The sequence below is a fragment of the Populus trichocarpa genome, chromosome 5 (assembly GCF_000002775.5).
Source record: "Populus trichocarpa isolate Nisqually-1 chromosome 5, P.trichocarpa_v4.1, whole genome shotgun sequence".
NCBI classification, from domain to species: Eukaryota; Viridiplantae; Streptophyta; class Magnoliopsida; order Malpighiales; family Salicaceae; genus Populus; species Populus trichocarpa.
The window spans coordinates 4,753,075-4,764,567 of NC_037289.2; the positions used below are offsets into that span (position 1 = coordinate 4,753,075).

General features: G+C 34.2%; 2 protein-coding genes across 3 annotated transcripts; one reads left to right on the forward strand and one right to left on the reverse strand.

Moving 5' to 3' along the window:
- The first annotated feature begins 571 nt into the window (after window positions 1-571).
- LOC7455187 (uncharacterized) lies at window positions 572-2,353 on the forward strand. Its single transcript, XM_024601327.2, has 2 exons — window positions 572-1,101; window positions 1,777-2,353. The coding sequence occupies exons 1-2, from the start codon at window positions 584-586 to the stop codon at window positions 1,781-1,783; spliced, it is 525 nt and encodes a 174-aa protein (XP_024457095.2). The 5' UTR covers window positions 572-583; the 3' UTR covers window positions 1,784-2,353.
- Window positions 2,354-3,356: 1,003 nt separating this feature from the next.
- On the reverse strand, window positions 3,357-11,211 carry LOC18099054 (uncharacterized). Of its 2 annotated transcripts, none has more exons than XM_006382830.3 (14): window positions 10,855-11,211; window positions 10,584-10,660; window positions 10,054-10,212; window positions 9,487-9,700; window positions 8,427-8,513; window positions 8,197-8,336; window positions 7,053-7,133; window positions 6,886-6,950; window positions 6,368-6,543; window positions 6,114-6,244; window positions 5,907-5,991; window positions 4,671-4,884; window positions 4,443-4,543; window positions 3,357-4,188 (listed from the first exon to the last, which is right to left on the reverse strand). In XM_006382830.3, exons 1-14 carry the CDS (start codon window positions 11,020-11,022, stop codon window positions 3,727-3,729), a joined length of 2,160 nt encoding a protein of 719 aa, XP_006382892.1. In that variant the 5' UTR covers window positions 11,023-11,211; the 3' UTR covers window positions 3,357-3,726. The 2 variants fall into 2 exon arrangements, with proteins under 2 accessions (XP_006382892.1, XP_024458110.1); XM_024602342.2 differs by having other exon boundaries at window positions 10,054-10,190; window positions 10,855-10,917.
- Window positions 11,212-11,493: the final 282 nt, after the last annotated feature.

The following is an 11,493-nucleotide window of genomic DNA, read 5'->3' on the forward strand; positions in this document are numbered from 1 at the left end:
AAAGAATAGCCAAAAAATAGATTATGAGAGTAGTTGTAGTGGTATTGACTTGGATTATTATTCTGTTTGGAATTTAGATGAGAATAGTTAGGTTTGAAATTGCAATATCTAATGATCAAAATTCAAATAAGAAATTAATTCTTGTTTGTTTTTTTTTGTCATTTTATTTACAACATCAATTTCAACTACAATTTTAAACAAATACTTTTTAACATGTTTTTGGTTAAATAATAATTAATTCAATTATAATTTTAATCAAATATATATTTTAATTCAAATCAACTACAACTAAAAATAATTTTTCTAAATTTTTTTTAATTACAACCATAAAAATAACCACAATATCAAATTCTATCAAAAATATTTACATGATATTATTATAAAATTTATGGTGGGGTTTACGATAGCAGTTGGCAAACAGACGTAAATTCGGAGTGGTCCAATATTCAATACAATGAACCTTCGTGGAAATTAATGAATTAATAATTAATTCGTATGTGTCTCTGAATCTACATGACCAATCATCATCTACGTTCTTCTTATCTTATATATATATATATATATATATAAACATAGACAAGACATGGCAAGAAAGATAAACATGAGTTGTCACTTAAAAGCAAATTCAAAGTTAGGTTCGATCATCACAGAGAAAATACAAACCATGGGAGTTTCTGAGCCAGGAAAAGTATGCAAGAATCATCCATATCACGATCAGAAACAAGGGGTTTGTGCATCATGTTTAAGAGATAGATTAACGCAGCTAATCTATGTCAATACTTTACAATCAGCAGTGCTTGCACCTCCTTCATCATCATCTTCTCCTGATCATCCCTACTCTTTTGTTGCCTCTACAAACCATGTATCTCGCCGCCAGCATCACCGGAACATTTCAGATAATTATAATATGGGTTCAGTATCTTTCAGGGTAAGTGTCGGTAACCGCTTGAAGAAGAGTAGATCAATTGCTTTTGTGACAAGAAACCATACTGGAGAGGTAAAAAATGGGAAGAAGAGTAATGGGTTCTGGACTAAGTTGCTTCATTTGAAGGGAAAGAAGGATCGGGTTTTGATGCGTTCTGCTGTCTCTATGAATGAAAGGTTGTATTAAGAGGGGTATAATTTTATGTATGAAATTAAGCTTCTTCTTCTCCTTTTATTTCTTTTGTGAGAGAATTTGAGGCTATTACAAAATAATTAATTAATTAGGAGCTATGTGTATAAGTTTGTCTATGATTACAAAGTTAATTATGCAACGGGTTTAATTTGTTTTTGTTATGACATGTTGAGCTCTACTTCCAATGGTTTTAACTTTTAATTAGTTGAAGAATTGTGAAGTTTCTTTGCACATTCTATGTGAATGCTATCCTCTCTGATCTTTTTCTTTTTCATAGAGGTATTTGATTGATGTTATTATGTTATTTTTAATTAAATCCTTAAAATATAGTAAACAGATATAAGAAAATACATAAAAAGAATTTATCGATAAAATAAATGTATTTGAAAATAATTTTTTATATAAAAAATACAAGAAACATGTCTTATGCTTTCGTTATCTCTGTCTTGTATATTTTTATGTTGGTAATAAGCAAAGAAGTGTTTAGTTTTTTAAAGTGTTTTTACTTGTAAATATTTTAAAATAATATTTTTTATTTTTTAAAATTTAATTTTCATCGAGTAAATTAAAAACACAAAAATAATCAAAAATTCATAAAACTCTAATTTGACGGCTGTCCAAACGAGAATTTGTCGATTCGAGTCTGTGATTTTTTTTAGATCATGAGCCCATGGATTTGGATGGGTAGCGTTTCTATGTATCTCGCAGCCCCTACACGCCTGCCTGCCAACAAAAATTGCATCTCGAACACTTAAATATAGATTTTCATGATAATTTAATTAAGCTGCCTTCCTTCCTTCCTGAGATGAGTAGTAGATGGAGGGAGATGTTATCACGGACAGCACATTGGTAAGACAAATGCTTTGTGTTCCTTGACATGTAAGTTAGGTCTTGCATATGCGATATTCTTTGACTAACTGGTCATTTCTCCATTCCATTGTCATGCTCTACCTCCATGTTCTTGCGAATTTCTTGAACACCCAAGTGTGGTGGAATATTGACTTGAAGAGCCGTGTTCAAACACATAATCATTGATTATATATGATGTCGGGACAGCCAGGTGATTGCTTCTGAAATGGTCTTCACTTTTACAGGTGGTTTGTTCTGCCGTAGATCATTTGGTTTCCTTTCTGCATGTAATTTGAGATGAATTGATTTATTAATTATACTTTCCATATTAAAAAGGGGATGCAAATGCAATGCACGGCGAAGAAGGTGTCTTCTTCTTGGTTTTCTTTTTCCTTTTTTTTTCCATTTTACATCTCCTTTTTTTTCCTTTCAATTTATCATTTTATTTTCAATTTCATCTTTTAATATTTTTTATTTTAAATTTATCTTCATAAATTATTTTAGTTTATTTTCTATAAATTTATCACAATTTAAAATAAACATGGATGTTTGACTTGTGCTTGGTATATGCTTAATTTTTATTATCGTATAATTAAAAGAAAAAAAATAGCAAAGTTTTTAAATCCAGGAAAGTCCATCGTCCGGATTGCAGATTTTACGGGTTAAGCCGCAAAGCCCAAGTCAATTAAATATATCATCATTTTAATATTAAAAAAAATCATCTTAAGTATTTTTTAATATCAAACTATGTTTTTTACCAGTCGTGTGAGTTACTTTTAGACTCACGTCAAGGCAACTCTAACACGATTTAATTTTAAACTCAAGTCAAGCAAAGAGCTAGGTCAAAAAATTTCTACGTTGACCATTGAATCAGATTTAATAACAATTAAATCAGATTTAATAACAATACTAAATAGTTTTCTATCATCTAAATTTTTTTTTATATTACAAAAACAAAATTGATTCAAGTCGTAGCACAGCTTAGAATGATATATTTTAATATTTTAAAATCCATTAAAATGAGTAATTAGAAGAAACATATCTTTAGAGCTGTGACCTTATATATATTTTAGCTTTAAAGACACGGCCGACTAGTTTCCAACAAAACAATATATGCATAATAGATTATTTATTTTTACGTTTTAAAATTATTTTAAAAAAATTAAGTTCAAAATTTTTTATATATTTTTATACTGGTATTAAAAATAAATTTTAAAAAATAATAAAAAATTGTTATTTTAATTTACTTTCATATATTTTTTTCACTTGTCTTGAAACTTGTACAAGAAGAATAGAATCAGCAAGCAAAACTTTAATCAAAATCCCCTGAGCTTAAATTCCAAACCAGAGGGAAACGATCCAGTATGAAGACATTAAATACTATAGAGCATCAACTAAATCGTGATAAAAATGTTATTAGTGTATAAACTGCCCATCAAAGGAAGCTCATGCCAAGATCGGTTTAATGGTACAATTGACAAGAAAGAATTTTGCCTGCACAAATTCAGTGGTGTTCATAAACATAATCCTCTACTTTTGCTATTGTATCATCTGAGTTTCTAATTGCTGATACACGTATGGAGTCTCCATGATACATCCCCCAGGCTTCCATCAAAAAATGTTGTATTTGCTGGGTGTCGCCCTTTATCTATACACCTTGTATTCCAGTCTACAACAGGCATTTTAGTTTCATAGTGTCCTGGGCAAGACTAACATTATCTGGTAGGACCTGGAATCTTGATATCAGTCCCATGCCCATATCAATCATCATCATCACTGAGACTTCCATGGTCTGCAGATGGTCGTTTCAGTCTCTGGAATATCTCATCGAGGGGTTGAGATGATGAATCGTGAGACCCAAGTTGTGGTTCCTGCGCTTGGCGTAATGGAAGAAATTTGTTGGCTCCTATATTCACTTTAAAACTTTGAAAACCGTTCTTCATTGATTCCCATTTAAAGGCCAAACCAGCCAATGGCCCAGCTGTCGTGTTGTGGGAGTGAGAGCTGCCAGCATCAAGCAATGGCACCTTTGCAGAGGCAATGTTCTCCACCGGCCTTGTATTGGCATGCCTGCTCTGTGCTCTAACAGCAGCATACTTGTTACTGATGGCTTCTTTGCTTGTGTTGTATCTCTGACTTTCTTTCAAGGGTCTGGCTCGACTTCCCTTCCTCTCATCAGAGGCTAAACTGCTCGTTGCCTTCATTCCAGCGGCAGTCCTATCCTGAGCATTTTACATGTGGGTTAGAAGGATCATAAGAAATCTAGCTATCATTTTAAGATGAATAGGAAATACAATTGACGATGTTTTTATGGTGGTATCACATAAATGAACCTCAGCATGAGTTGCAAATCTGTCATTCAAGTGGGGATCTAATCCAGACAAATCACATGTGATATGTACATAAATGCAGATACACACATGTATAAAAACAGCGAAAAAATAGATAGATTTCATTGCTTGACATGAATACATACTGTACTGTTGCTGCCAGTCTCCACATCAACACCGTTAAAGTTTCTTGCCAGTGGCACAACCAGCTCACCAACTTTTAGTCCTTGATCCAACCAAGATCTTTCTGTAAAAAATATACAAGAGAAGGAGAGGGCTTATAAACTATCAAGGAATAATTGGACAACTTTTTAATTTCAAGCATATAATATCATAAGCTCAAACCATTAATAAGGAGATTATGGTACACTTACCTTTTTGTAGGATAATTAATCCCGATGGATCAAATCCATCAGTACCATCTGCCTCAGTTTGAAACCTAAATCTATTCAAGCTCCCAAAGAAACCAATCACACGATCAAAGAAATTGCTCGCAACCAACAGGGTGTATATAACCATAATAAGTGGATAGATTCTGTTAAAATCATTTCCAAAGAAAGGGACGGCATTGTCGATTTTTCCCATTCGCTGCAACCAGAAATCATGAGAGACCGAAGTAAAAGAGTCAATTTTCATGCGGGAAAAAGATTAAAATTCTCCTGTAGAAGTTCTATGGTTATAGCAGTTAGTTAGTCACCAGACCAAGGAAACTTAAAAATAAAAGTACAAGTAGAAACTCTCTTATTTATATAGAGATGCAAGCATATATTATGTGTTCACATAACTTTTTTCTTAACAGAAACAAGTGAGGTGCAAATTGAAGCCCAGCTAGGGAACAGGAATATTGATTTGATAGAAATTCATTCAGATCTTGAGGGTGAAAATTAATTATTAGAAGCTTAGATCATCCAAGGATTCTTATAAAGAAAGAGATGCCATAACAGATCATTCAAAATTGAAAAATATAAGTAGTGAACCCATTTCCTAAAATGCATGTCTTTCTCAATCCTTCCCAAATGTTATACAAAAAGAAATACAGATAAGTCCAATTTGAGAACATCCACAGTTGCATGAAGTACCAAAAATGGAGATCAATTTCTGAGCTTTCGATCCGGTCCCTCAATTATAGGAAAAACAATAAACAAAAGAGATCCCACTTGAAACCCGATCCAAAAACTAGAACATTGCACTATACAAATATTGGAATTTTCTATTACGTCAATCTCACATGCTCAACTAGTCAAGTTTTTTCTAAAAGCAAAACTGCCAAAAGAGGTCCAGTATTAAAACAAAATAAATAAAAAATTTATGCTTCAATCAGAACATACATGAAAGTTTAACCACTGGAAAAACACTAGGAAATCTTATATATTTGATACCTCAAATGCTGATCTTGGTAAATAAATAAAAAATTTATGCTTCAATCAGAACATACATGAAAGTTTAACCACTGGAAAAACACTAGGAAATCTTATATATTTGATACCTCAAATGCTGATCTTGGTACCAGATGGGACAGAAAGACCCAAAATATCACTTTATTCTATTTGCAATTACAACTGGTACTAAACATAAATATAGAAGAGAGAGAGAGAGGGAGAGAGAACTACCTTCTCAAATATAGTTTGCTTAGGATCCAGATTAATGAGGTTGAGAAAATTGTACGAAATTGGAGGAGCATATCGAGCAACCATCCTAACAAAGATGCCACAATAAGATAAACTGACTTTTCTCAAATGAGAGGAGGGGCCAAAGAAGGGTGCAGAGCAGGAGAGGGGGGAATTCATGACAGCATAGCTCTGAATGGAAAAACTTACGAGCATATCATAAGCAAGCTGACTGAACTTGTCTGCCTAGGTGTTAAAGAGTAAAACATTAACATTCCGATTTTGAACAAGGAGTAGTATGTGCAGATGCACATATACATCAAAGGTACAAAAGCCAAAACCTGGAATACATTAACAGTAGAAGAGTAGAGCAAAATATAAGAGTGTACTCCATAACTATAAGCACAGTGCACATAAACCACATATAGCCATGTAAGAATTGTAAACAAAAGAAAAGAATCTACCTGCATAGGTAGCTCTTGTTTTCCTGCAGAGTTTATAAGGATTGAAAATAGAGAGAGATCAACTCCACCAATTAGTATAGTTGCCTCTGCTAAAAGAATTGTAGCTGACATGGTGCCAAGTATGACAGCCAACACCTTCTCAAGTTGCTTTCTTAAGATGCATTGCCACAAAAATTCTGCACAAGGCAACAATTTTTTCCAAGGTTTCGGCTTCAAAGCATGTCAAAACAACAGACCACTTCTACATACATGTGTTTGTGCATGTGTGTGTGTGTGTACAGTGTGTACATATAGAAATAGAATATGTGCATCATAACCCCTCAAATTAAGCAGAATTGATTACACTTGGGAATACAGTCACTGCAAAAGCATGTTATTTTCTGAGTTCACATCTGGACCTCAATATCAAGGCCATCTATCAAGCTAAATATAATGACAAACCAAAAAAGAATCCTCGTTGTGATGCTTTGAAACTCAAACTCAAAGGAAAGAAAAGGGATAATGTATCTGGAAATTACCCATTCTATCAAAGGAAGCACCCAACTTCCCAGTGCGAGCAGGCCTGAAGCTTGAAATATATTTCCTAACATGACAGCATACAAATATTTCAAGTCCAGAGAGTCCAGCTTGGAACACAAATAGAAAGAGACGGGAAAATGATAATAAAAACATAATTAGGACAAACCATCCAGTTGAACTGCTGCGTTCATAGTTTTTAACAGTGTCTTCCAGTTCAAGCGCTTCCATGACATAGGTCATATACTCGCTGCAAATAAATAAAGTAAAATATATAAAAGCAGCATGAGCAGTAAAAGCATTCACTCAAAACTATTTTGTTAAAATATGACAGGTATCCAAGAAGCAAATCTGAAAGATACTAAAAGCATCCTGTGACCACAAACACATCAACAGCTTGACACAATATCATAAACCAGAACATGAACATATTAATTTCAGAAGGTTATATCTAAAAGGAAAAAAAACACAAGTCTAAAAAGTCCCCAGATATGGAAAAGAGAAATCAAGCGCGAAACAAACGACAAGCCATACAAGAGCCAACACCCAAAAGTGTGAGATATTATGAATAATACCATGCGAGGAACAAAACAGCCACACAAACATCAATCAAAATTAAGAGGTTCACACCGAGAAGTAGAAGACAAACATGGGAGCATTTTTTTTTTAATTTTAACTAAATAAGAACTTAGAAGAGAATCTTTTTTAAATGACTGCATAGAGTACATACACTGTGATGAGGATTTTGAGTGTCTGTGCATGCATCTGTGTATGTATTCATGTGTGCAGCCATTGATGCTAGCCTGTGTGTATGAACTAGGAGTTGAGTAGTGGGAAGAGCACTTCGTTACACTCCTTGCATGTTCAGTTAACTTCACCGGTTCATATATAAAGTGACATCTCCATTAATTCAAGTGACTCCCAAGAATTTTTTCTTTCTCTTGATCTCTTCTATTAAATGAAAGGCAATGATACTGCCTTCTCCCAAATAATGTCACCCAGCCCCACCAATTGGGGGGGGGAAATTCTGAAAGAGTTTATAATCACATCCATGCAGTCAGAAAGAAAAACTCTCTGGGAACAGATCAGGGCATCCCCTAAAAGAAGTGACATGACATAGTTGTTGCAAAAGAGGTATGCAGCATATAAATATATATGAATTTATACATGACTCTGTTCCAATATAAAGAAACTACAAGGCAAATCTACATGTCGAGAAAAAACAAATATTAATAAGAACAACTTGGAGATAAATGAGCAAATCCTCTACAGATGAACACACATCAAAGATTCAATTTTAGCATTCAATTCACCTTCTACAGCGATAATACTCTTCTCGAGCTCCTTGAAGATGACGCCTGAGTGTTGCCATTGATTTCTCATCCGTGTCAAAGTCCATATCATTTTCTCCCAACCGACCACCTTGTGGTTTAAAGGATGGGTCTTGCTTAAACTTAAAAATAGAAAAATGCCATTATAAGGAGCACTTTACTGGAACAAGTGAAGTTCTAGGAAGTGAGCAAGACATATTAAGAAGAATTACCATTTGTGCTAGCATATTATCAATAACATCCATGTAGGGCCTCAAAGGGTCACGCTTGGACATCTGATTGGATGTTGCTTGAGCAACCTATTCAGTAAATCGTCACCAATATTTAAGCAACATATCAGTAAGAAATCAGGTCAGACACAGCCATGCTAGGTAATATGAAACTAGAAGTTTTCTTAAAATGCAGACCTGGATACATATCTAATTATACCTTATCTCCACAGAAAAAAAATGAACAAACTACTGACAGGTACAACTAGATGAGAATTTGCTTACTGTATAAAACAGATGTTGAAACAGTGGGGTGTTTATTGCCCAATAAAAGGATCCTGATATCAAAGCAATTATAGATAATTATGTTTTGGAAACCCCAAAATGGACCACTTAGCACTCAACACTCACTACCCATCTAGGGCTTTAAATCCCATCCCAATCATACTGTTTTAAGAGCAGGCTATAGCAAGTGAACATGTACAACCATGGCTTACCATGATTGTAGTTGTCTGTCAGATAATGCCATAACAGACTGTGAAGTGTTGATAAACTAAAGATTCATTACATAACAGCCAATACAGTACATATGTAGCAGGCTCTAGAGTATTGGCAATCTAGAAACAAAAACCTTGCATGCATATACAGACAAAGTACATCACATCCTCTATAAATTTATGACATGTAAATCTTACTGACCAGGAAATGGAAATGCAGAAGGACTAGAAGTTCATTTGGCAAGACAAATAGAACACCATAAACTGCTTACTATTGATCCAGGATGTCTCTCAAGTTTCCGAAAAACACAAAAAATAAAGATCAATGTGTCCATCCCACAGACCAACTTCAATGGAACCGAGGAGACAGATAAAGAAAATTTCATCGAGCACAGGTGAAGATAGAAAAAATAAAACCTTTATAAGAGACAAGAATAAGGATCAGCCTGTGGTGATAATTGGTAAAACTAGAAACTTAAGAAACTCAACAGTAAAATTAAAAACTCTACTACTCTATGTATAACTTTTCAAACCAATTTAAAATAAGAAATGTGAAGAATACTTACTACAATAGCATTTGAAAGATCTTGATGAGCATCATCAAGTTTCACAGCCATTTTGGCAATTTTATGAGAAAGTACTTTTTGGCGGACTGACCACTCTGAATTTCTCCACAGGCTCTTGGGAATTTCACTCAAACCAAAACCAAGAAGAAATGCACCAGTAACAAGTCCAAAAGTATTTGAGCAGGCCATGGCAACAGCAAGCACGTTTCCAATCCTGTTGAGGAAGATGGAGAATCACGAAATAAGTGAGCAATTTTCTCACAAAGCCAAGAAAAAAAAGTGCCAATGATTCATATTGTTGTTCATAACTTTACAAGAATCCGCCTCCATACCACGTCCAACATGACTAGTCAATAACAAAATTATTTGAACATGCAAAGTATGATAGTAGGTGAAGAAGAAGATTTTACAAATAAAAAAATAAGCTTCTGTAGTGATGAAGTGAACGAAAAAGGTTAAAAAATAGAGCAAAAATAAATCTGTAAAAAGCAAACTCTATGAATATAAAGGAAAAAAACTATACTCCACTACAAAGCAAGTAACTTTTTCAGAGGGAAAGGAAGGAACCTTATCTTGTTCATCGTGATGAGAAGAATAAATCCAAAGAGGCCAATGGCTCCCACAATTAAATAGAAGACTAAGTTTGCACGTACACTAGTCTTTAATCTTTCCATCACGGTAAAATCTCCTGCATCTTCAAAACCCTGAATAAGGGGCACCGCACCCCTGCTTAGAGATAACATAATTTAAATTCCATGAGGAAACATGCATCTACAAACTAAGAAAAAAAAAATTACCGGTATTTTCATAACAAAATGATATGCAACATCAATTAAGAGTATAAAAAATTGAAAACGTGAATTTACTTATAATTCCACGAAGATAGACTATTACAGGTTCACATCTGCGCACAAGTCCATCCAGCTACAAGCAAACAGATTCTACATGGTTCGGTTTACGACATACCAACAGAAAGGACATCAATCGTATGATTACTATAAAAGCTTAAAAACAATCTTAAAATCATGTCAACCACTTTCAGCATTACAACTCAGTAAGGTAAAGATGCAATCACTACGTATACTCGGACGACTTACCAGGTCAGTAAAAATGTACTCCAATACGACCAACTCCAAAAGAAAGAAATGCCTTCGCGATCAAGATCAAATTTAGTCTGCACGTATAACAAGAACATAAACCGGCTATTTTGCCTAGTGCAGCCACAGCGGCAGCATTACAAGTTTTTATTTATTATTGTTTTTTAATCAACAGACCGAAAAAACAACTCGGGTTAAAAATACATATAAAATTAAAGCATAATTCAATAAAAATTGGCAAAAAAAAGAGTAAAAATAGAAAAGAAGTTACCGTGTAGATATCGGCAGGGACGAGGATGATGATGGAGAGAGAACAGAACCAGGTGTATCCGACAGTGAAGAAGACATACCGAGGAACCTCAGGTCCTGCGAAGTATCTGGCAGTTAAAATCACCATGCCTAGTGTTAGAGGTAACCATATCAAATAAAGCACCCACATCTCTCTCTCTCCAGCGATTTTTCTCCTTTTCTTTTTCTTTCTCCGCAATTTGTGAAATGAATTAATTTGTTCTTCTTTGACAGAGAAGACGAGGAAAGAAATGGCAGGGACCCGGTAAAAAGGCTCCGAGACAGGTCCGATTGCTGCTATTTTTTTATTTTTTTTTCTAAGCTAACGTGCGCTTCTGCTTTCCTCCCTCTCTCTCTTTATATAATAATCCGCCTGTTGCTGGCCAGAGTGCAGACTAGTTTCTTTTTGGGAAACCTCAAATCCAGTCCCTAAGTTTTAAATACATTTCCGATTGGGTGTTAATACATGCTATTTTATCAATTGTATCTCAAGTGTTGAAGATATTTCTTAATTGGGTCCTTTTTTTGATGCTTTTTTTGTCTGTGTGCTATTAAAAATATGATTTTTGAAAAAAATAATAGTAATATATAAAAGGGAAATTTTTTAAATGTAAGAGGCGTT